This window comes from Zophobas morio, unplaced genomic scaffold, assembly GCF_036711695.1.
Source record: "Zophobas morio isolate AGI-343-1 ecotype UQ-CSIRO unplaced genomic scaffold, CSIRO_AGI_Zmor_V1 ptg000024l, whole genome shotgun sequence".
NCBI classification, from domain to species: domain Eukaryota; kingdom Metazoa; phylum Arthropoda; class Insecta; order Coleoptera; family Tenebrionidae; genus Zophobas; species Zophobas morio.
In genome coordinates this window covers 1,068,915-1,096,327 of record NW_026972129.1, presented here as the reverse complement: position 1 = coordinate 1,096,327, position 27,413 = coordinate 1,068,915, and the positions used below count along the sequence as shown (strand labels likewise).

Sequence of the window (27,413 nt, the reverse complement as noted above, 5' to 3'; positions counted from 1 at the left end):
TTCCGCTAAACGGTTTAATAACAATCGGGAGCAATTGCACCGATGGTGACGGTGTGCTCGTGGGTGCGTTACCTTGCGGTGCAGGTGAAGATGTGTCAACGCGTTTTTGTTCAATAGCATCTTCGACATCTGCACATAAATCGTAATATGCGTTTTCAAAATAAAGTTTTATTCTAGCGTGTTCTAAATCGAGGGTAGCGTCATCAAGAGCTTCAATCTGAGAATGGATTTTGTCAAACTGAGCCTTAATACGTCCAAAATCGCGCAATCTTACTCTCAGTCGAGAAGCGGATGTACTGTAATTGTTTGTTTCAAACCACAACTTAACCCTTTCGCTACGAAGACCGTACGTATACGGTCTAATAATTTGTGTGCTTTAGAACGAAGACCGTATTTTTTCACTTGTATCTCTTACTTAGGACGGAGCCCGTACGCATTTGGTCTGTACGTTTTCTTTAAATCCGTTGTACACAGATGGCACTGACTGCATAAATTAGAATTCTGCTTTCTGTTCTGTACGAATAATTACGGTCTTCGTCTAGGTGGTATAATTCAAATAGTGAGCTCAACTTTAGTTTCGTTTAGCACGTTAATGCTTTCTAATTAAAGTATACAAGTAGTTATACTTTAAAACCTGCGTAGATGACCTAAAATATTAAAGTAAAATAAATCCATAACACTAAATTGAATATATCAACAAGGCTATGCGTTTAGTTAAACAAGTTGATATCATCAATATACATATCCAGTACATTTATTGTCCTGGTGATGCCACCTTGGTTGACTAAACATGTTTGGTTGTATTTCTCTTGATTCATCTTAATTTTGTATCCTGTGTACGAAGGACGTATGTTTACGAAAAATGGAGTCCTCGAAACGAAGACCGTACGTTTTCAAAACCAAAAAAATGTCTCGTTTTAGAGGCAAGTAATTTTAATTCGAGCTTCGTAGCGAAAGGGTTTTAAAACGCGATATTTCGTCGTGAATGCGATCTCTTTTTAAGAGTAAAATTTGTAAATTTGCTGCATGTGAGTCCTCTGGTGCAGGATTTGAATCCGAAAATGTTTCGGCATTGTCGTCGCCTTCCGCGCCTGCCATATGTGGAGTATCGAAAGTTTGCGAACACGTCATAACCATTTGAAAAACCGATCAGTTGAAATACGTAAAACTGGTACAGTTCGGGCAAGGTAAATGGTACTCGCCAATGAAATTTAAATAAAATGACTTGCAATTACGGTCGAATGCGTGCTTGACCGGAAATAGAAAAAGAAAAGGAAAAGTTGGAACCCACTCACCGCAATAAGGCCCTCTGGCACCTGGGACGAATGGACTGATTCGCTGCTCTCCTGTCCGGTAGGGAACTTCCAATGGCTGTATCCCGTCTCCCGATGCAGGCGTCGAAAATTGCCAAACCGTGATAAGATCACCTGGAGCCTAGGTGAATGGACTGGATGGGCTGAATTCGCTGCTCTCCTGCTCGGTAGGGAACTCCGATGGCCGGTAGGTCACGTCTCCCGATACAGGCCTCGAAAATTGCCAAAATCGTGATAAGGTCACTAGGAACCTTGGATAAAACGACTGGATGGGCTGAATTCGCTGCTCTCCTGTCCGGTAGGGAACTCCGATGGCCGGTAGATCACGTCTCCCGATACAGGCGTCGAAAAATGGCACCACCGCGTTTTATTGTTGAATTCACAGCATTGGATCACACATGTCGAGAGATCCGGCTCGAAGGACCAATGTTGGTTGTATGATTATTACTCATACATATGTACCGAAAAGATTGATATAAATGAAACACAAACATGTGCTGTGTAACACTGTATTTTCTTGTTGTTGACGGTTCGGAACTTATATACAAAGTAGTTAAATTCGGAAGCGATACATACACAGGTAGAAGAGAAATTTGGGGACGCTTGTTGACAAGGGTTGCGGTTGGTGGGTAAAACCGAAACCCGAACAAATGGTGAACTTAGACTGGACGATCTCTAACTGCTAACAACAGAGTGTCGTTATGAAAATTCATAACAGTACTAGTAATGTAAAATATGCCCTAACGTAACTCGTTACTAAGGTGTTATTTGGTATGGATACACTATAGGATAAAATAATAGTTATTAACGACATAAGGTCGATATCAAGCAAATAACGGACAAGGCCGAAAGGCCGAGATAAATAAATTAGCCGAGTCTGTTATTGCGATATCGGCCGAATGTTGTTCAGTACTTTTCGTTATATCTGCCAATAATAGCTAGTGGTTTTTTCGATAAGATTCTTCAATTTTTAGCACATGGTTTATACAGTTTCTCCAACTGGTCGCACTTATATTCTTTACTTCTTTTGCAATTAGCGCAACGGCTTCTTTGCTACATTTTGGCGCAGTATTATTTCTGCGAATGTGGGCTTTTAATTCGGACCAAATTAATTCCATTGGATTGAATATACAGTGATAAGGCGGCAACCTTAGTACTGTATGTCCATGCTCTTTGACCAATTTGTCGCACCAGTAAACTTTATCATACACCTTAGTACGAAGAACCTCCAGCAATTCTTTTTTCTTGTAAGTTTCTTGAAAATACACATCGTTTTCGTATAAAAAATCCATTATTTCTTGTTTTGTGCTTGAACTGTTGGGTATGTTTCTAAGCTGCATCGAATGATAGCTAGCGTTATTCATCACTATAACGCTATTTACAGGAAGTTTTGGCAACAGTTTCGTTTCAAACCATTCGTGAAACAACGTACTGGACATATTTTCGTGGTAATCTACTTTGGCGTCTTTAATATTAGTGGCTGCTAGCAGCAATGTATCATCATGCAACCATCCATTCTCTGACCCAACGTTGAGTATGATGAATCTTTCTCCCTTTGACACTGGTACATCTAGAACACATTTTCTCGAGCTGTCTATCCATCCACTTTGAGCTATTTCGTGTGTCTCATACCATGTTTCTTCAAAAAAAAAAAATGGCCTACCTTCGTCCCTGAATTTTTTAATTTCATTTAAATAACTGAAGCGCCATCTTTTTAGTCGTTCCGATTCCATTATGACAACCCGTTTGTCTATTTTCTTACATTTAAAACCGATTTTTTTCAAAAATCTTCTTAAAGTACTTCCTGGACAATCAATGATATTGCCTTTCTTCAATTTGTTCTACAAAACTAAAATAGTTGGTAATACTTTCTTCTCATAGAAATCGTAGACTACCCTACGAATTAGATCTGCATCTCTAACTTCGTCAAGAGCACGACAAACACCAGTATCACACCGCACTTTTCGCGGCGTAACGTCACTTCGTACAATTTTTTGCACTGTTGAATATGCAACGTTTGTCAAGTTTGCTGTTTGCATTACAAGGCCTCTCTCACTGTTCCCGCTGGCTTTTAGTGACTCGAAAACGTTTTTTACAATTTGTTTGCCATCATCACTCAAAAAAGTTTTGTGATGTATTTTTCCTTCGCTAGTGATAATTTGCTCTTCAATGTCACTTTCTTCCAATCTCTCCTCTTCTCTGAACCATGGACGCCACATTTTGCGACTTAGTTATTTATGTTTTACAACGATTGTAAAAAAGACAACCTAAAAACATATTTATTATTATAACTATAAATATTATTGCCAAGTATTGAATGGAACTCCGACCAAAGACTTTAGTCTTGAAAAAGACTGTTTGTTTGATGATAAAGTGTAACGAGAGATATGTAGCAACACAATAAACGGCGAAACACACACAACGAACGAAAGCAGAAAAACAAATGTTAAATTTTTGAAGAAAATATTTCTTATAAAGGGTGAAAACTAGAAAGTTTGTACCTGGATAATGTCATTAAACTTATCTCAAACGTGAATTCCTAAGTAAATATGGTAACTTCCAACTCAAGTTGTTGTTATGAAACATAATGTTTATAAACAACAAATTACACGGAATTACAGTAAATGCGGTCCTGTTATTCCAAGTTTGAGAGACAGCGCCCTTTGTCTGAATCCGATAGCGATTTTATGACCCACCTACCGCTTGGGGTTGGAAATCCTTAAAAGTCAAGTCAGTTTTGCAGGTAGTTTTACTCTCTTATTTTGGAAGCAAGTATACCATCCTAATTCGTTTTCGAACCCACCGGTATGTAATTTCAGGGGACATAGCAAAAATGTACCGACAAATTGTAGTTCATCCAGACGATAGAAATTACCCATTAATTGAATGAACCGGTAAACAGTCACATACGGTCTTGCGTCTGCTCTATATTTAGCAATTCGTTGTCTCCATGAACTTGCTGTGAGGGAAGTCCAACATACTGATCCGACTATTTACAAAATAATAATGCATGATTTTTTTGTCGATGATATCTTATCAGGAGCTGATTCTTTAGAAGCTGCAATAAAAATCCGTGACTCATTAGTAGAGATATTATCAAGGGGTGGTTTCCAGTTACGTAAGTTGACATCCAATTGTAAATCGTTAATTTCTCCACAGGACAATACACAAACCGATCATGTGAATATAGACATTCAGCCATCAACAAAAACTTTAGGCGTATATTGAAATAGTCAGTCAGATGTCGTTAAATATTCTGTATCAGTAAATCAAGATAATCATAAAGTCACAAAAAGGACGATCCTAAGCCTCATTTCCAAACTTTTTGATCCTCTCAGTCTCGTCAGCCCGATCACAATAAAAGCAAAATTCATCTTGCAACAAGTTTGGACTACAAAATGCAATTGGGATGAAGTAGTTCCGGAGCACTTACAAACGTTGTGGGTTTCATTCGTTAAATATATATTTTCTAAATATCAATCATTTATCAATTCCACGTCATGTAGTAAGTATTAAACCACAAAAACTTGAAATCCATGGCTTTTGTGATGCAAGCGAAGGATCATACGACGCATGTATATATATTTCCACTAAAACCGCTAACGGTATTAGCCAATCACGTTTACTTTGCTCAAAAAACAAAGTTGCACCTCTGAAAACAATCATAATTCCACGTTTGGAATTATGTGGAGCTCTATTATTTGCTCAACTAATACACAAGATCATGCAGAACTTTAACATATCTGTCAATAATGTGTTTTATTGGAGTGATTCACAAATTGTTTTAGCCTGGTTACAAACTGAACCGAGTAATTTAAAAATTTTTGTTGCCCATAGAGTTGCTGAAATTCAGACTCTGACTGATATAGAAAATTGGCATTACATACCGACCTCTGATAATCCTGCAGATATCTTATCCCGCGGAACAACGGTTCAAAATTTAACGCAATCAAAACTATGGTGAGAAGATCCACAAATCTTGAGACAGCCAAAACAAGATTTTTGTAAGTTAAACAATCGCGTATTTACAGACATAGGTATGCCCGAACTCAAAGCAACATGCTGTTTAAATAGGTACTATCAGTACACCCGAAAACTCAGAGTTTATTAACGATTTCTTAACAAAATTTTCCTCATTTCAAAAATTAGTTAAAGTAACATCATATTGTTTACGCTTCATAAAAAACTTTTGTGCGCGTTTTAAAAACAAAGTAATACCGATGGAAAAACAATATGGCAACTTATCAATAAGCGAATTACACACAGCTCAAGTTACCATTCTCAGGCTAGTACAAGAGGCACATTATAAAAATGAGATCCATTCAATTTCAAAACATAGTACTGTGAGTAATACAAGCAAAATACGTTCTTTACATCCATTTGTAAATTACAATTATATTACTGAAAAATCATTTTATCACGAAGATAATTGTAACTGAAGAACATAAACTAAATTTACATTCCGGATTTCAAGCGACATTAGCCTGTCTAAGAAATAAATTTTGACCAATCTCAGGTATTAGTTTAGTGCGTCAAGTGATAAAATCGTGTGTAAAGCCGGAATTCCACTGAGGCAACATGTAGCATGCGGCACTGACGCATGCTACAGACAGTCTTTCCATTGAAGGAACACAGAGCGACATTAATTGAAATTGCGTGCCACATTGCCGCACACCTACAACAGGCAACACTAGGCAACAAGTATCAAGCAACATGCCGTTCATTGTTGCCTCAGTGGAATTCCGGCTTAACATGTAGAAAAAATAAACCAATATCTTATGAACAATTAATGGGCGATTTACCAGAGAGTCGTGTCAACCCATCAAAACCTTTCAATTATTGTGGTGTGGACTATGTCGGGCCTATTATATTAAAAAATGGTTTTGGGCGAACTACTAAAACCATAAAGGCATTTATTGTTATTTTCATTTGTTTTACTACTCGAGCAGTGCACATTGAACTAGTTTGTGATTGTACATCCTCAACATTTTTAAATGCACATGTCCCGGCGCGGTAAGGTTTCGCACATGTACTCTAACAATGGGACAAATTTTCTAGAGGCAAATAAAGAACTGCTAATTCTTAAAACGCTTTTTGATTCCCAAGAGTTTAGTAATAACGTAATTAACGCATTAGCCAATCAACAAATAACTTGGCATTTTATAACTCCACGCTCTCCGCACATGGAGGGCTTGTGGGAATCTGCAGTCAAATCCACAAAGTACCATTTAAAACGAGTAATAGGGGCTACTTTGCTTAATTATGATGATATGAATTCTGTGCTAACAATGATCGAAGCTTGTCTCAATTCACGTCCCTTATCCCCTCTATCCAACGACCCATCCGATCTGGAACCACTGACCCCAGGATATTTTTTAATCGGTGAAGCGTTGAACACACCACCCGAACCAGACATCACCCATATACCAGTAAATAGGCTTTCACGATACCAGTTGACTGAACAAATAAAACAGAGCTTCTGGAAGCGATGCTCCCAGGAAGTACTATATCAACTACAGCAGAGAATCAAATGGACGAATTCCCAGACAAGGCAGCCACACATCGAAGTCCTGGTAGTTCTCAAGGAGGACAACATCAGCCCCCTACAGTGCCCCATCGGTCGAATATGTGATCTACATCCTGGAATGTGACGTTCGTACCAGGGTAGTGTCAGTGAAAACAGTGCGCGGGATAGTTATGTATTCACATTCAGTTGATATCTTACTGCCATGTATTGAATATTATATACTTACAAGAAAACCTTATTTATTGAATATCTACATTTTCGGTACAATAATTATTGTATCATATTTGATATTAATATTATCTACTAATTTATGTTATCACTGTATATTTTTCCAATTTACATTATATCGTACTTCATCTTGTTAATTTATGTTATTGTACATCTTTAGGGCCGGTTTATAGAACAGAGAGTTAAATATTTAATCCTCAATTAGTTTAACAGAGAATTAAAATGTGGAATATGAATATTGGTTAAAATATGCGTGTTGCCTCGCAATGGACCTCAGTTAAAAGTTAATCGCGAATTAACTTTAACTTCGCTTTCTATAAATCGGGTCTTATAGTTGTAATCCATATGTTTGTTCTCTCATTCTGAATTGTAACACATATAATTGAATTTATTGTGTAATATTTTCGATTTTTAAAGCAGGAGCTTTCAAGGGCGGGAGTATGTTCGAAAACTTTCTCTTGATTCATCTGCGCCTGCGCCGTTCACCCAAAAACGGCACCACCATTTTAGGGTAGTTCCCCATATACGAGCCCTAACAACTAAATATTGGGACACAGACAATTTCTCAAAAAAATCCGGTAGATATTTTTGATATCACTCAATTCGTTTGGATTAAATGCAAATTTTGCATGGGCATCTATTTTGGCAGAGAATGAGGTATTTTGCAAATTAATAAATTTTCTTAGAGCGCAAAAATTGTCACCTAACTAAAAAATGTGCAATTTTTGCTGACATTTAAATGTTGGGACACCCGAGAAAATTTGCTAAGTATACCATCGAAATACAAACGTAGTAGCTGGTAAACGCTGCCATTATTATAGGAATCGTAGCATTTCATGCTAGTGTTGGTTTTATTCAGAAAAAAATAGTTAGCGGCGGGCTAGTTTTAGTAAAAGTTCTGAAAATAATAATTTCTCAGTACCTCAAGGGAAAATCGCTAAGAAAAAGTGAAGATTTGTTCCAAATAGCTTAGTCGTCGATGGTAAATGTCGTAAAATATTACGCAGACAGGGGTACCATCGGAATAAAAGGTAAAATTCCCGGTAGGCCACCACTTGTGAAGCCGCGTGATCAACGACAACTGATGAAAATTTATAAAAGTGGACGACGGACTACTTCAAGAGAAATTACTACTTGCTGGAATAGCGATAACCAACTAAATTTTTCAAGACAATATTGTCGCGAATGCATACACAAATCATGCCTTGGTTTTTACATTGTAAATCTTAAATAAAGCTGTCTTTGATGGACTTTATTATTTATTTATATTATTTTAGGCTAAAGTAAAACCACAATTAAAAACTGCCCACAAGAAAAATCGGTTAATATGACCAAAATAAAAATTGGAGAAAAGTAATATATAACGCTGAGTCCAAATTTGATGTCTGGGTGAGATAATAGTCGAAAAAGAGTTATTTAAATAAAAAAGGAATTTTAATATGGATTATCTCAAACAAAGAGTCAAGTTTGCAAGCGGAAAAATGGTTTGGGGGTGCATGTCTATTAACGGAATTTAAAGACCAGTTAACAACGTTCATGGAAGGGAAATTACAAATTCAAACAAATATCAAGAGACTTTGTAAAAAAATATTAACAACTACTGAAGCAGTCTATCCTGTTGATATTTATATTTTTCAACAGGATGATGCTTCAAGTTACACACCTACAACACTTATTACAAAGAATAATAATATAAATGTTTGCCCTGTTCATCGAATAGCCCAGATCCTAATCTAGTAGAGACGGTATGGCGTGAAATAAAAAAATATTTAGGAAATCATCCATCACAAGCGATTGTCAATCTTCAACGGGAAATTTAGCGAGTGTAGGATACGGTAACAACTCCTGTGTATTGTAGAAAATTAGTTGAAAGTATGATACTAAGAATTCCTGCAGTTATTAAGGCAAAAGGAGATATGACCAGTTACTGAATTTGCTGTGTCCCAATATTTATGTGTCACAAAATGTTACGTTGTTTTAGAGTTTTATGTCACTGTTTGAGTTAGAAATCAGTTTTTGTTGTGCTGTAAACATTAACAGTTTTGCAAAACGAATTAATTTTAAAATTTTAATTATCTAAAATAAATTACATTTTTGTTAAAAAGTTTGGTGATTTTTTTATAAAAATTTTTTGGTGTCCCAATATTTAGTTGTTAGGGCTCGTAGTCAACCATAAGCTCTCAAACGAGTATCAAGCCATGTTTATGTGTTATGTTTTGTGTTGTAAATATAGGTATATGTTAGTCAAAAAGAGTGGTAGTTTCATTAACGCACATCGGCGTCACAACAACCATCTACATGATATACGTACCTAATATAAATACAAAATTTGAGAACAGTCGGCCCAGTACTTTCGGAGATTTTTCGTCTAATAGTAGTAGTAAGTGTTTATTTTTGCCCTACGGGCTTAAACGATTCTTGATTTACAACCTACAATTTTTTTCCTAATTAACAAAAACCAAATAGATACATTTTATAAACCAAATAACTCATTTTTTTCCTTTACCCCATCCCCCCTTGCCCCAGCCTTACTCTTGTCCTCTCCTCTTCTTTCATCCATTCCACCCCTCTTCCGTCTTCATTCAATATCTCTGTTACACTCTCCTCTCTTTCTTTGCTCTCCTCACAGTCATGCAGCATGTGCTCTATCGTCTCTCGCCCTTTTCCACACATCCTACACATTCTCTCACTTTCGCTTACCGAAAAAAATTATCCGTCTAATAAAAATCCGGTACGGCAAAGAGACGGAAACGGGAGACCTATTTTTTCGTCCTCTAGGGGTCACGATAGGTCGAGAAAATGCAAAAGTAGAGAGTCGGCCGACGGACTAGTCTATTACAATACTTACTTTGCTTACCCTCGGGAACTAACGATATGAATGCAATGATAAATTACAAGTACAGACTGATATTTTGCACATTTTAGGTAGGAATGATTTGGCAAAAGAACTATGTTATTGTATATAATATGAAACCCATTTAATATGTACACTTTTGAAGTGACGTCATCACATTATTGGTGGGGAAGATTAGACAAATTTTAGTTAGCGTTTTAGCATCTACATGATATTCCTAATATAAATACGAAACTTGACAAAAATCGGCCTAGTAGTTTCGGAGATTATCTGGCGAATAAAAATCCAGGACGGCAAAGAGACGGACAGACGGTCAGAGAGATAGACAGACAGACAGACGGAAACGGGAGATCTATCTTCGTACTCTAGGGGTCATGAAAGGTCGAGAAAACGTAAAAGTAGAGAATCGGCCGACGGACTCGATTGCAATACTTCCTTCGCTTACGCTCGAGAAGTAAAAATCGTATGTTTATCAAGGTTTGCCAAATACTGCTCGTACACATACCAACAATATATTTTTTGTTAACAGTGTCCGTAACTGTAACAAATACATACGGAACTCACATAACTTTTCTGATACAATTTGAAACCATCGCATCATATTCAATGGCAGTTCTCTCAGAGTTTGCGTTTTTCGTTCATTATGTCCTCCGTTATGTCACTTTTAGTTATATCTTTAGTAATATTTAACATACGCACTTTGAACACTCAGGTTTACCACCACAAATTTTGCGACCTCACCGTAAACCGTAAGAAAAAATAAACAATTATTTAAACTTGTAATTAATGATACAGTTATGGCAACTTATGGTAATTCCTGCAATGGAAATGTTCGACAACTGATTTATATCTGTACTCATTGAGGTATTAGGTAAATTTGCCACAGGAGTATTTATGGTAGTATCACCAACATCTGTAGTTTTACATATTGGGCAGGCAGAAGTTGACGGAATCGAAGTAACATATTTAGTGAAATCTGAATGTTCTCGGTAGGATGCTGTGTCTTTCATGTGCATATTGCAGAGTTCATCGGTGCGACAAGCCCAAGCTAATTTTTATATATAAAAGGCAATGTCCCGACTGACCTATCAACGCCCAAACCGCTAATGATAGAAAGTTGAAATTTGGAGAGAATGTTCATTTTATACTGGAAGCATCGTTTAGCAAGAGATTTCTCGAAATTCATCCCCTAAGGGGGTCAAAAAGGGCGATACAATTTGTATGGGACATATGTCTACTGTAAATTTACATCGTTACGTGAAACCTGGTACATTTTAATTCCTTTCAATAAAAATAAGGAAATACGTTGTAGGTAAGCAGAGAAAAATGTTGTGCCTCGGTGGGAGTCGAACCCACGTCTCCTTGCTTTGCGGGCAAGTATGTTTACCACTGGACCACGAGGCCACTTATCTTTCTCTGCTTACCAACGTGTTATTGTGCCGCCACAACGTATTTAAGCACTTTCGGAGATTCCACCCCAAAGGGGGTGAAAAGTGGTGTCTAAGTTTGGGCGGCTAAGTTTGTATAGGAACAATATTTCTACTATAAATTGAAATTTTTACGTGAAACTTAGTGTTAATATTCCTGAACCCAAATAATAAAACCCGTCTTTTCTAAAATTCAACAACTAAGGAGTTGAAATGTGTAAATTTCAACCCCGTTTTTAATTGTAAATTTAAATTTTCACGTGAAACTTGGTATTAATGCTTTTAAACACAAAAAATGAAATAGGTATTTAAACATTTTTCGAGATTCAACCCCTAAGGGTGTGAAAAGTGGTAGCGAAGTTTGTATGGGAAAGATATTTCTATTGTAAATTTACGTTTTTACATGGAATTTGGTATTAATACTCTCCAACACAAATAATGAAAGACGTATTTCAGATTTTTTCAAGATTCCACCCCTAAGAAGATGAAAGGGGGTGACAAAATTTGTATGAGGAAAAATATTTTTATGGCGATTTTTACTTGAAACTTAGCAATAATGCTCTTCAACAAAACGAATCATCTACGCGAGCGAAGCAGCGGGCGAAAAGCTAGTCCAATTATAAAAATCGTTTGTACAATAGAAAATTTAAAATATTGGCAACAATTTACAATCGGAAATGGTACCTTTGTTGATAAAAAATCATTCTTAGCTTCTACCAAGAATTTCGTAATTTCTTCCTTGGAAAACACACGATATTTCCGGTTTGTACGCTGAATTTTGACGCTTTATAAAAGAAACCAAATTGAAATATTTTATAATATCAATGTTTTCCATTAAAGAAATTGTAGAGCGTAAAATCGAATAAACTAACCATAAAGTGGAAGGTTTCTTTATCTTTGATTGATTGTGAGAATAACACATTTGAGGTCCTAGTCACCTGCTTCTGCAAAAACCTTCATACAAAATGCTCTTGGATTTTGCGACAATAACTTTCTTGCAGATTTTGGGCTTCCTCAGGCGTACATTGTTCAATTCCGATCACGTTTTTTTCTGCAGTCATTATTAAAAAAATTCGTGAAATACTGCTATCATAAAAAAAATTCAAATCTCAAGCACTAACAATAGCGTCACTTCACCAGAGACATTGAAATTTTTGTGAACTTAAACATTTTGGGTCAAAAATTGAAGGTTCATTTTTTCAATTTATCGTCTTACAGTTTCTGCTACTAAAAAAGCATTATTCATGCCTACTATTGAAAAAAATACATAGTATATTAACCACGTTTGTAAAGCCACTTTTAGACCTCGTGCTTTAGAGCCCTCGACGCTGCGGGTCTCGAATTCTAATTTGCGCTCGGTCTGGAATTCTCGGCTTCACAACCTTGGTTACTAATACACTATTTCTTATTACTAGTAGTGTAGAAATGCACCATTATCATGCTTGTCTGTAAGTTATGAATTCAATCTTCTCTATCAAAGTCAATAATGATAATTAAATTTGACCAAGGTTAATAATGAAAGTGAAATTAATCATTATAGACCAAGGTCCATAACAAAGAGGTTGTGTAATGCTTGACAAACGAAAATTGGCCATTATTATTACATACCATATTTCTGAAATTTCTTTCACGAGGAGTGTAAAAGTGCTAACATAACAGCATTTCGAGACGGGTACATAATTTGCTGTCTGACATATTTCCTAAAAAAATTAATATAAATTAATTGACAATTTGAAATTACAAACCAACTTTTCAAACGTCGAAAAATAATTACGGAAAACATTAAAGCCTAGTTATCGTTTACGTTAGAATTTGAAGGTTATCCAAAATCTTGTCAGAGCAAATGTGGTCTTGATGGATCGAAAAGTAAAAGAGGAAGTCGAACATCAACTAAAGATTGAGTTAGAAAAATCAGTGGAATGTATAGAAGATTGAATAGAGAGTAAGACAAAGAAATTTGAAAAGTTAATGAAAAATCCAGCAACCACTGTTTCATGTTATGTGACGTCGGCCCCCAGATCAATTCAACCACCCACCTACGTCTAGCATACCCCAAAGCACCACCGACTATTCAAGAGAGGCTTGCGACAGAAACATTCGTAGCATTCGTGACGTCGAAGTTAAGAAGGTCTTACAACCGTCAACGTATCAGACATCATCCGATGCCTTGATTCGTGCGCTGGAAGTGAAGGGGGCGTACAATTCTTCAAGAATCTTCCACAAAGTCAGAGTGACAGAACTAGAGATGGAAGAACACGACAGAATAAAGAAGATACTGGAAAAACTGTCACAACAAATGGATGGTACATCTCAAGGATAAGGATTAGAGAATGGTATACCCAGTGGCGGCTTGTCCATAAGGTCGTTGGGACAATGCCCCCCCAAATATTTTTACGAATAAAAAACATTATTTTTTTATTACATATTACTCCATTTATTATTTGAAAATTTATTTTTGATGATTTTTACCCTAAGCGAGGAGTAAATCCACGTCCAAGCGCGATATGTTAACTCCGCAAAAAGACCGAGGTTTCCGTGCAGTCGGATTTCAGATTCGACTCTACAGTCGCTTATGGAGGCTGATAGGATATGTGGAAACTGCATTTACGCAAGACAGAGATAGGCTTTAGCGCGATTCCACATATCAGACAAGGTACAGAATATCCTCGGCATACCTACAATGGTGTCGACGGCCCAAGACTGTCGCACGCTTCCGATTTCGTACCAACACCACTAACCGATTAATTATCACAGTAGAACAGTGTTTTTGTTACATATATTTTCTAAACATGGTCGGAAAGGTAATTTTGTGCTGAACAACTCTCAAAAGAGATAATATACCCACGTCGTCAAAAAAAAAATTCAAATTTTTATTGTCGTCCGGTGAACAATTAGAAAAATTAACTAAATTCTAATTTTAAATAGAAAAACGCGCAAGAAGCACTAAAAAATTGTTCCACAGATTTCTGTCGACAGATATTTAATTACGTCTACGATTAGATAACCTGCTTAGAATATGTAGAAGGATCTAACTCTTTATAAAAGCCTCAGGTATTCGGAAAGAATGGATACTTGGATCTTTCTCTTAAATCTTTCTTCAACTTTCTTGATTTCTCGATGAAAAGATTATCAGCAAAAAAATTTAAATGAGACATAATTTATGGAACGTTTGTTTCCTAAAAATTCACTGATCACTAAGCTTCCGTATCATTCAAATAGGCGTAGAACATTTGATCCTTCATTCGAATTTCAGGTCCAATGAAAATTCCTAAATATAGAAAACGTACATAATATGAAAACTGAAATTCACTGTAATATTTTAGTTTTTACCTTGGTGTATGTTAGCAGCAGAAAGCTTAGGAAATATTGTTTTCAGATGTTGAAATGCTTTCTCTCTTGTATTTCACTTGCATAAGAAGCACATATGCTTGGTATATCCAGATTGGAATCCAGTTACTAAAGCTACAATTTTAAATCGTCTATCAAATTGCACTCAAACTTATTCCCATTATGCAGTAGTACACCTTTAACTGGAACTACCTATGAAGAACAATCTCCAAAAAAAAATTGTTTAACAACGTAGGCATAATGTCTTATTAGATAGTTATTCAGCACAAAATAGCCTTTCAGAATACATTTTCAGAATGCTTGTAACAAGAAATTTTTCTAAAATTGTTCGACTGTGTTATAATTACGAACTGGCAAAACAGCATTTCCAGGAATTATCACATGCATTGATTTTGTTTTTTGTTGTGCTGCAGTAGCAGTCTGTAGTTGGAACATTTTATAAGCAGTGCAACTTAGCATCAACTTTTTTAAATCTTATTTGACCCCCCAACCTCTAGAATCACGAGCCGCCACTGGGTATACCTCGTAAGAGAAACGTAGAATGCTATAAGTAGGTGTGGGCGCCAGGGACATCTCAAACGCGATTGTCGTCCTCGCGGGTTGGGGCAATTAGGACTAAGGGAATACTTTGAGAAATGTACAACGGAGGTTCTAGTGCTCATTCTAAAGTAAACAAGACACTCTCTAAAGTTAGGTAAAGATTTTATTAGGTCCGTGGTCGAGAACACGTCGAGAACTGGTGCAAGAAGTGTACGACCTGTGGGGTTGCCAAACGACCGAAGATTAAGGCAAGAGGGCCGATGCAACCACACAACGTCGGCTCGCCTTTTGGAAGAACTGCAGGAGAAGTATCGGGTCCCCTCCCAGCGACTGAAGAATGGAACAAGGACACGAAGAAGGTCAAAGGTTACGACGATGACTTGAAGGAGAAGCTGCTGAGCGTTCACGAAACTGTACGCCCCAAGAGCCAGGTGACGAGTGACAGAATGAAAACACGGTACGACCTTAAGGGTAACTCAGTAGGATTCCAGGCAGGGGATTTGGTATGGCTTTATAATCCCCGAAGAAGAAAAGCTCGTTGTCCGCATTTGTCACCAGACTGGGAAGGTCCGTATATTGTCGTGACGAGAATCAACGATCTCGTTTACAGGATTCGACAAGGGCCGAAGACGAAAATGAAGATTGTTCACTTGAGCCGCCTCATGAAGTACGACAGTGACACCATCGTTGCTTATCCGTGGCTTAATAAAGCAATATTTACTTAATGAGTTTAATGGAATGCGGACTTCTACTGGCAACACTAGCAACTGAGGTATCTTCAGCGCATGATCGTAACATGCAAAGTGTAACATGATTGGCAACAGCGACCGAGCATGCGCTCTTTCATTTCTTATTGTTAAGCAGAACTTTAAAATTTAAGAAGTCGCTACCTGCCGGCTTAAATTAAGCCCCTCTTAGAACACCCTAAGAAGCAGTTTTCGTGTTGGTGCAACGGTTTTCTGTTTTTAAGTATTGCTTAAATTTTAAGTATAGTTGCAATGCGTTGGTGCAAACGGACATTAGTGACTTTTCTGTCACTCAATCTCCCACCGTATGCAGTATACAATCCCGTTTAAATACAACTTAATAAAACATACCGGGTGTAGATTCCTTTTTGAAACATAAAGATTTTACATGTAAAAAGAAAAATTGGAAAATATTAGCTCCCCTAATTATTTTAGAGCAGAACGTTGAAAACAAAATGTTGAAGTAATGAATTTTATTTGATTGACACATGTTATGTTAGTACTAGTGTACCTATATAATATATAAATAAGGGTAGGGCAAACGATGACACTTGACAGCAATTTTTGATCCAAAATTCCGTCAAACAAATGTCAAAAAAACAGTATCGTCTCAAGTGGACAAGATCTAAAAGAAATAATTAAAACAATTTTAATAAAAATCAATTAATACAGGTTTTTTATTTCCGGTTTCATAAATTTTCAGCCAACTCTAGCATCGCGTGGCTTCTGCTGGACCATTTTAATTTCTGATCGACAGGATAGCGTGAATTTTAATTTTCTTGCCCAAAATTATCCATTGATCCCTTGCAAAATTATTACCACATACTCGCCCTTGTCTTGGAAGTTCGACATCATTTAGTTTAATCTTCCATTGACATCGCGCAAAAGATCCCCGCGGAATGCTTTTAAAGATTTTTCCATGTTCTGAATGGTTATGAGAACCTTTTATACTGCAAGCCGGTCATTTTTACTTCCCGAGCGTAAGCAAAGGAAGTATTGTAATCGAGTCCGTCGGCCGACTCTCTACTTTTACGTTTTCTCGATCTTTCATGACCCCTAGAAGACGAAGAAATAGGTCTCCCATTTCCGTCTGTCTGTCCGTCTGTCCGTCCGTCCGTCTGTCCGTCTGTCCGTCTGTCCGTCTGTCCGTCTGTCTGTCTGTCCGTCTGTCCGTCTGTCTGTCTGTCCGTCTGTCCGTCTGTCTGCCGTCCCGGATTTTTATTAGACAGATAATCTCCGAAAGTACTGGACCGAATGTTGTGAAATTTTGTACTTATATTAGGAATATCATGTAGATGGTAAAACGCTAACTAAAATTTGTCTAATCATCCCCACCACTTATGCAATGACGTCACTTCAAAATTGTACATAGTAAATGGGTTTTAAATTGTATAAAATAACATAGTCCTACATCTGTAGTTTACGACTCCGAATTGAGTTTTTACCCAAAACGTCCAGATTTTTGGAAAAAAAATCAAAATTATAAAACAAGATTTTGCAATTTAATTTTGAATCTGCAAACCCGAATGTTTTGAGATGTTGCAGATATTTTAAGGCTTTAAAGAGCATAATAAATCTTTAGTCAAAATATATTTGGTTATCCCCTCCAAAAACTTGATGACGTCAGCTCAAAAGTTCGCCGAATAAATCCGATCTAAAATGTACAAAATATGATGAGTCTGTACTTGTGATCTATCACTCCGTTCATATTTTTTGGATTTGCATACACAGGGTGACTCAAAAAAAATTAATGAATGTGTAAATTTATTTTACTAATTTACTCAGGAACTACAAAACCGAATGCTTTGAAATCTTGCAGATGTTTTAAGGTTATAAAGAGCATAATAAATGTTTAGTCAAAATATATTTGCTTATCCCCTCCAAAAAATTGATGACGTCAGTTCGAAAGTTTGCCGAATAAATCCTATCTAAACTGTACAAAATATGATGAGTCTGTGCTTGTGATTTATCACTCCATTCATATTTTTTGAATTTGCTTGTACAGGGTGACTCAAAAAAAATAATGAATGCGTAAATTTATTTTATTGATTTACCCAGGAACGACAAAACCGAATGCTTTGAAATCTTGAAGATGTTTTAAAGTTATCATAAGTATGGTAAGTTTTTGATCAAAATGTATTTGCTCATCCCCCCTAAAAAAATTATGACGTCACCACAAAATTTTGCTGAATAAATCCTATCTAAAATGTACAAAATATGGTGATTCTCTTCTTGTGATTTATCGTTCCATTTACATTTTTTGGATTTGCATATACAGAGTGACCCAAAAAAATTAATGAATGCGTAAATGTATTTTATCAGGAACTACGGAACCGAATGTTTTGAAATCTTGCAGATGTTTTAAGGTTATAAAGAGTATAATAAATTTTTAGTCAAAATATATTTGGTTACCTTCTCCAAAAAACTGATGACGTCAGCTCAAAAGTTTGCCGAATAAATCCTATCTAGGATATACAAAATATGATGAGTCTGTACTTGTAATTTGTCGTTCCATTTATATTTTGTGAATTTGCATATACCGGCTGACTCAAAAAAAAAAATGAATGCGTAAATTTATTTTATTGGTTTACTCAGGAACCACAAAACCGAATGCTTTGAAATCTACTGCGAAAAAAAAACATAATAGGCATGCAGTCGTCACGTTTCTGACAGCGAGGGAAGTACTATCTAAACTCTTTAGACCAATTTTTTCTACTCACTATACAGAAAATGTGATTTTCTTCCCTCATTTAAGGGCACAAAGTGTCACTTTACCTTTGGGCGGGAGGTAAACTATTTTGCCTCCCAACGGAAGGTAAAATACATTTTTGTCAAATTTATAATGTAGCTTTCAGCATCGAGAATTTTGAACACGATGGGGATGATTTTAATACTTTGGATTTTTCAAAAAAGTACGCGAGTACCACATTCTCTGATACCCTGTCCACATTTCTTTCACGACACCATTCCTTAAACAACAAATATTCTTGAAGTTATTTTTATTTCGACTTAGTGGCAACAAATTTAGCGTTGCTTCACTTGCTACTTCTAAAACGTCTAGAGGGATACAATCATAGGGTACAGTTATAATCTGAACCACTGCTTTCATTCAAATTCTCCATTTTTTCCAAACTTAATGCGTTTTAAGGTACACAAAACTACAATTCACGAGACGCTTTGTTCAAATGCAATTAATTTTTTATTTGTTTGAAAATTATCACTTAGTTTATTGCCGTAATAGTTTTTTCATTTAAACTTTAATAAAATTGATTTTAAATGTTTGTTCACTGAACCAAAAAAATATGATCACTCTTTCATTATGTTTTTGCCATTCCTCTTTCTTGCCAAGGCCAACTACCGCCCTCTAACTAAACATGCAGAACCACCAACTACCCTCAAGCGTTAACGTGCACATGGTTGCCTATGTTTAACGATTTTTGATGGCATTATTTTTCTCAAATTCAAATTATTCAAATGTGAATTCGCGCGGCTGTTAATAAATTTCAGCGCAAAAATTTGATTCAAATTCGGTCACCACAATATCACTTGAGCAAAATGCCATTTCTTCCCGCGGATTTAGCTTAAGGCTCGGCGCGTAGCGGAGAGGCTTAAAAATTTGATTCTGATGTTCTGGGATTTAGTATTGCGTTTTTTTTTTATTGTGAATTTCGTGAACTGACGTTATGACGGTCCGGCTTCCTGATTTTTTATTATTTGGATGGTAAAAAATGCACTTTTGTACGAGTTTTGATTTCAATGTTTAGGGTATATTTACTTGATGAATTTTGGGTTAGTATCACTGAAAGTCAAGATCCGTACCGCTTTCCAAATTTATTTCACAACAAATCGGCTATTGTCTCATCGGCCAAAATTTGATAATGGTGTGGTAGATTGCTCATCTTTTTTAATAGTAACCGTTTGCGTTGAAAATTCGCATTTCAATTTGGTTTTACGAATGTGACATTTGACACTTATTCTTATCAATGACAAAGCTAATGCAAAAAAAATATTTTTTTTTAAAAGCAGTACAAAAAATTATTTACAGTTGCGGCCCCCCAAAAGTGCATGATAATTTTCTCTATTATATCTTCAAATCAAGGACACTCGAATAACAAAATTTGTCAAATTTGACATTTTGTTTACTCAAAAATGCTGCGCCACTGGTAATAGCCAGACTTACATTAATTTAAAAATTCAAAAAATTCTATAACAACGAAAAATCGTGCACTTTTGGGAGGCCGCAATTGTACATTACTCACGCGAAAGCCGAGTGTATATAACTTGCTTACATGCAGCTCTCTCGCTGCGCCGTCGAGCCACATTCCCGCTCGTTATGCCACTCGGTACTTTCGGCGCTTGTAATGTAAATAACTATTGCTTAATTCGAAACAACGATTGCATTAGTTGTCCCCATAATTCTAAAAGCTCTGCAGTAACATAATTTACTTTTTCAGTTGTCACTCAGGCGTTCAGAGTGGATGTTGAAGTTATTGGTGCACCAAGAGGTTGTTCCGCTGTTTTGAAGTGCATAGTACCAACATTTGCAAAGGAATTGGTTAGAATAATTTCTTGGATTCAAGAGCCAACATTTTTTATTTATCCGTCTTTACAAGGAGGTATGTAAACTAATGCATTTGCTATTGTTCAGCTATGTAATGTTGATCATAAACCTTATAAAATACAGGGCGATTCGCCTAAATAACAAATGTGATTTATGATTAGCGGCAACCCAAAATACATTATTCATTTATTCCTTGATTAACACCAGAGTAGAATTTGTTAGTCTTTTACATCCGGCGAACAAAATATTGACTTACGCCAATTCCTCTCGCGATTGACCGTTGCCCATTGTGAAAGTCAGTCTCCAAAACTCAAATCTAGTTGTTCAAATGTGTAACGGTTAAAATACTTTTTCGTTTACTCACAGACCAAAGGTTTCGTAATTTAGTTTAAAGTCTTCTGAAAGTTTTATCTGTTGGATCTCTACGTTCAGAATACTTCTGGGTGTACAAATTTGTCGTCACTGGAACATTTTTTTGACACTGCTCAAAATTGACAGTGACATAAGAATGCAAACTTGAATTAATGATATTTTTTAAATTCTGCTATGAATCCAGGAACAGAAAGAAAATGTATTTTGGGTGGCCCTATAGGCCGTTCGTCATTTACGCTGAATCGGCCTGTATTTTGTTTAGTTTTTCATTACTGCATTGCATATGAATATTTCTGTAACAGAAAATACTTATCTCGCTGTTTGAGTTTGTCAATACAAAGTCAAAAACACATTTTAACGAGTACGTTCCATGAAAAATACGAAACTTATTACACTTCACTAGTTGAACAGATGGTTAATCAATGTTTAGTTCCCTGTCATACTGCATTTTGTTAAAAATTGCTAAAATTATTAAACAGATTTTTATGTAATTTTCGCACCATCACAAGAGCAGATTTGAACCACACACCCTTAAATCTGTCGAACACCGAAGAAATCCATACCTCCCACAGAATAGACAAAATAATAAGTGGGCTAAAACAAAAACAACTACATGGAAAATTCTACAAAGACTTAGAAGAAACTCATGTCAACAAGAAGATGTCATTGATTTCGTTAAAAAAATTAAGTTTGTCTGCCGAAACAGAAGGATTTGTGTTTGCTATTCAAGACCAAGTAATCAATACCAAGAATTACAGAAAATACATCATCAAAGATCCGAATATAAGAAACGACTGCTGTCGCCTCTGCAAAAAAAAACCTGGAACGATTCAGCACATAATCTCCTGCATCATCCTGGCACAAACTGACTACAAAGCTAGACACGACAACGCAGCCAAAATCATTCACAAAGAATTAGCAACATTTATTAACTTAATCGAAGATACGACACCTTATTACACTTACATTCCATCCCCGTTCCTTGAAAATAACAAATACAATCGCACAATACTTACAGACTTAAACATTACAGCTAACAGACCAGACATCATACTTATCAAAAAACAACGAACGAAGCCATTCTCATTGACATTGCTATTCCTAACACAAACAACATTATTCAAACATATACCACACCAAGATTTCAAAATATCTACAATTATCGATAGAAATGAAATCCATGTTGAATCTTAAAAAAATTTCAATTTTACCCTTAGTTATCTCTAATTTAGGAGTAGTCCGAAATAGCTTAGTTGAGAACTGATGTTATCAATTCGTTTAAATTTTAGTCTAGTTTGTTGTATAACTGTACACTTACATAGTTTGGATTTGTGTTACATTAACTAAGTCTAGCAAAATTTTGATACAAGTCGTCAGAACATAAACTATAAGAATGTAATTCATTGTTTTTTACAAATTCAGTTCTTTTACTGTGTACACGCAGCAAGATTTACAAAATAAACAAACTTGGCAGTGTTAAAATTTTATATTTTTTGAATAGCGGTTTACATGAATAATACGTTTTGAACCCTTCCATGAATCTCAATGCTTGTTTCTGTATTTTAAAAATGTCGTTACTGCTACTTGACAATCCCCAAAAAACAAGTCCATACATCATGACTGATTGAAATAATCCAAAGTACCTACGCGAGCCTCAAGATGTCAAAAGATACTGTATGTTTTAATGTCCTCAAAATGTAGCATACTGATGAGAGTTTTTTACAGAGTTGAATTATGTGAGAGTGCCATAGTAGTTTGTTGTCAATTAATAATCCCAAAAATTTGGCTTCACTTTTTTGAATTATTGTTTTTCCATTTAATTTTATGTATAAAGAAGATTCGTAGTTAATATTTTGAGATATAAACTGAACCATACATGTTTTAGAGGTGTTAAGCTTCAGCCCATTTGCCATCGACAAGTTCAGTATTTCTTTACATGCATTGTTACCATTAGTAACCAACGGATTAGTTATTATAAAGTTTGTATCATCTATGTAATTAGCTTTTTTTGCTGTTGGACAATTATCATCAATGTCATTTACAAAAGCGATGAAAAGCAAAGGACCGAAAGTCGACCCTTGGGGTACGCCCATAGTTATTTTGTTTGCTTCTGAAATTGTTTTATCGATTACTACTTTTTGTTTTCTATTGCTTAAGTAGGATGTTATCCACTTTTCACTGATTCCTCTAACACCCATTTTTTCTAATTTATTAATAAACAGTTCATGATTTATAGAGTCAAATGCACTACTAAAATCGAAAAATATTGCAGCAATATTATCTTTTTTGTTAAAAGATTTTCCAATGAAAGTGATAAAGTCTTCAATTGCTGTCAGGGTCGATTTATTTTTTCGATAGCCATGTTGTGTATTAACATGTGATTTTTTTCAAAAAAACTGTATAATCTCAATGTCATAACTAATTCAAACACTTTGGATATTTGACTTTGAATACAAATTGGTCTCCACGAGTTTTTGTTGTCTGGAGACCCCTTATTACTTCCCGAGCGTAAGCAAAGGAAGTATTGTAATCGAGTCCATCGGCCGACTCTCTACTTTTACGCTTTCTCGGCTTTTCATGACCCCTAGAAGACGAAGAAATAGGTCTGCCATTTCCGTCTGTCTGTCCGTCTGTCCGTCTGTCCATCTGTCTACCGTCCCGGATTTTTATTAATAGAGAGCGGAAAATATGCAAAAAAATTTTGGCAAATATGATCATATGATATGCACCAAATTTATGCAAATATGCAGTAACTTTCTTAATATATGCAGAGATATGCAGTTGCATGTGCTCCAAAAATAAAAAAAAAGCGTAATAACCAAACTAAATTTATTTACAAATTACGAAAACAGGTTTCCCGAGCTTACGTTTTATTACAAAAAATACATAAATCACATTGCAAGGTGTTTGATTACATCTCACTAACACATAAATCACATTTTTAAAGGTAATATTCTTATACTAAAAAACAAATATAAACAGAACAAATTAAAAAATAGCAGTAATCGACTATTTAATTACTATTTTGGTAACAATTTATTTTTAAATATTTTTCGAATATTCTAACAAAAAGTTTTCCCGTGATTTTAAAGTATGTATTTGTAAATAGAAAAACTGCATGCTACGTTAACAGATGTAAAAATAGAGCAGGCGCGACAAAATACAGCTCCTTCTTGAAGAATAAGTTCAGGAAAAGGTTTAATCCATAAATTAATTTAAGTCATCTTCGACATATTGACACACCTGTATTGCCTTAAATACTTTCAATGCAAACTCACGATGAAAAATAATAGGATAACGTCCCTTCGACCACCATAAAACACACCATTAATACACTTAAGTAACGAACAAGAATACTGGGAATGAACCGTACATATTTCCAAAAGTAATTAGGGCCTGAATTTACCTGGAAGAATGGCTTAACACCCAGTGGTTTCTCCAAACTACTATATAACCCAAACATTTCCTACTTATTTGAAGCTCTTGAGAATATTTGCAATGATTCACGAAATTTCGTCTTTCTAGTTAAATGCCAAAAGAATGACAATTTTTTTTTAAATTAGCACAAAAATTGATAAATTTGTAAAATATGCACTCGTTACGTGAAATATGTGGCATATATGCAAATATGCAATTTTTTATAGCTGTATAAATTTTTAATTAGCATGATTCGTTCACATACTAAATATCATATTACTTATATATGCAAAAAATAAAGGATATGCAAATTTTATAAAATCCGCTCTCAATTTATTAGACAGATAATCTCCGAAAGTACTGGACCGATTGTTGTGAAATTTTGGACTTATACTAGGAATATCATGTAGATGGTAAAACGCTAACCAAAATTTGTCTAATCATCCCCACCACTAATGCGATGACGTCACTCCAAAATTGTACATAGTAAATGGGTTTTAAATTGTATAAAATAACATAGTTCTACACATGTAGTTTATGACTCCGAATTCAGTTTTTACCCGAAACATCCAGATTTTTGGAAAAAAATTCAAAATAATAAAACATTTTGCATTTTAATTTTAAATCTGCCAATCCGAATGCTTTGAAATGTTGCAGATGTTTTAAGGCTGTAAAGAGCATCATAAATCTTTGGTCAGAATATATTTGCTTATCCCCTCCAAAACATTGATGACGTCAGCTCGAAAATTTGCCGAATAAATCCTATCTAAAATGTACAAAATATGATGAGTCTGTACTTGTGATTTATCACTCCATTCAAAAAAATAGATAATAGGCATGCAGTCGTCACGTTTCCGACAGCGAGGGAAGTGCTGTCTAAACTCTTTAGACCAATTTTTTACATTTACTTTAACATTACATATTTACATATATTTATTTCAACTTATAGGGGTCCTCATAAAAAATTTAAAAAATTGGTCTAAAGAGTTTAGACAATACTTCCCTCGCTGTCGGGAACGTAACGACTGCAAGCCTATTATGTCTTTTTTGTATTACATTTTTGTAATTCTTGATTTAAACAATAAAATTAATTGACTCAGTCAATAATTTTTTTCAGACACTCTGTATATGCAAATCTAAAAAATATGAATGCAGTGATAAATCACAAGTATAGACTCATCCTTCTTTACACATTTAAGTATTTCTTCAGCAAAATTTTGCGGTGGCGTCATCAAATTTTTAGGGGGGATGAGCAAATACATTTCGATCAGAATTTTACCATGCTTGTGATAAATTTAAAACATCTCCAAGATTTCAAAGCATTCGGTTTTGTAGTTCCTGATTAAATCAGTAAAATAAATTCCCACTTTAATTTTTTTTTTGAGTCACCCTGTATATGCAAATCCAAAAAATATTAATGGAACGATAAATCACAACTACAGACTCATCATATTTTGCACATTTAAGGTAGGATTTATTCAGCAAAATGTTGAGGTGACGTCATCAATTTTTTAGGAGGGGATTAGCAAATACATTTTGACTATAAATTTATCATGCCTATGACAACTTTAAAACATCTCCAAGATTTCAAAGCATTCGGTTTTGTAGTTCCTGATTAAATCAATAAAATAAATTCCCACTTTCATTATTTTTTTTGAGTCACCCTGTAAATGCAAATCCAAAAAATATTAATGGAATGATAAATCACAACTACAGACTCATCATATTTTACACATTTAAGATAGGATTTATTCAGCAAAATTTTGAGGTGACGTCATCAATTTTTTAGAGGGGATGAGCAAATACATTTTGACTATAAATTTATCATGCCTATGACAACTTTAAAACATCTCCAAGATTTCAAAACATTCGGTTTTGTAGTTACTGATTAAATCAATAAAATAAATTCACGCATTCATTAATTATTTTGAGTAGCCCTGTATATGCAAATCCAAAAATCTGAATGGAATAATAAATCACAACTACAGACTCATCATATTTTACACATTTAAGATAGGATTTATTCAGCAAAATTTTGAGGTGACGTCATCAATTTTTTAGAGGGGATGAGCAAACACATTTTGACTATAAATGTATCATGCCTATGACAACTTTAAAACATCTCCAAGATTTCAAAGCATTCGGTTTTGTAGTTACTGATTAAATCAATAAAATAAATTCACGCATTCATTAATTTTTTTGTCACCCTGTATACGCAAATCCAAAAAATATGAAGTGGATGATAAATCACATGTACAGACTCATCATATTTTGTACATTTTAGATAGGATTTATTCGGCAAACTTTTGAGCTGACGTCATCAATTTTTTGGAGGGGATAAGTAAATATATTTTGATTAAAAATTTATCGTGCTTGTCATAACTGTAAAGCATCTGCAAAATTCCAAAGCATTACAAATTAAATGTCAAAATGTTGTTTCCTAATTTTGATTTTTATTCCAAAAATCTGGACGTTTCGTGTAAAATCTCAATTCAGAGTCATAAACTACATGTGTAAGACTATGCTATTTGATACAATTTAAAACCCATTTACTATGTACAATTTTGAACTGAGGTCATGGCATTAGTGGTGGGGATGATTAGACAAATTTTGGTTAGCGTTTTACCATCTACACGATATTCCTAACATAAATACAAAATTTCGCAACAATCGGTCCAGTACTTTCGGAGATTATCTGTCTAATAAAAATCCGGGATAGACGGACAGACGGACAGACGGACAGACAGATGGAAACGGGAGACCTATTTCTTCGTCCTCCAGGGGTCATGAAAGGCCGAGAAAACGTAAAAGTCGAGAGTCGGCCGACGGACTCGATTACAATACTTCCTTTGCTTACGCTCGGGAAGTAATAAAAAATATATCATTTTTCGAAAATGCTGGATATGATTCATTGCACTTCAGAAGCGAAGAAACTTCTGTCGCAACAACGTTAGACCAAGTTTTATGAATAAAAATGGTGGACAAAAATACATGGCACACAAAAGCAAGCTTTTGACATTTGAAAACGTCAGTCAAAAACTGACAAGTGAGGCCAAAAATTAGTCATTATTAGCCAAGGT

At 35.3% G+C, this 27,413-nt stretch overlaps 1 protein-coding gene across 16 annotated transcripts in view; it reads left to right on the top strand.

Annotated features, from left to right (window-relative positions):
- The window catches only part of Dscam2 (Down syndrome cell adhesion molecule 2), a 956,598-nt gene that overhangs the window by 38,620 nt on the left and 890,565 nt on the right, over window positions 1-27,413 (top strand). For all 16 annotated transcript variants that reach the window (XR_010281598.1, XM_064064644.1, XM_064064647.1 and 13 more), the window contains exon 3: window positions 20,438-20,599. Coding sequence is in view for 15 of the 16 variants with exons in the window: in XM_064064644.1 (XP_063920714.1) it covers window positions 20,438-20,599 (162 nt within the window). In the remaining variant the exon portion in view is untranslated. The remainder of the gene's footprint in view (window positions 1-20,437; window positions 20,600-27,413) is intronic.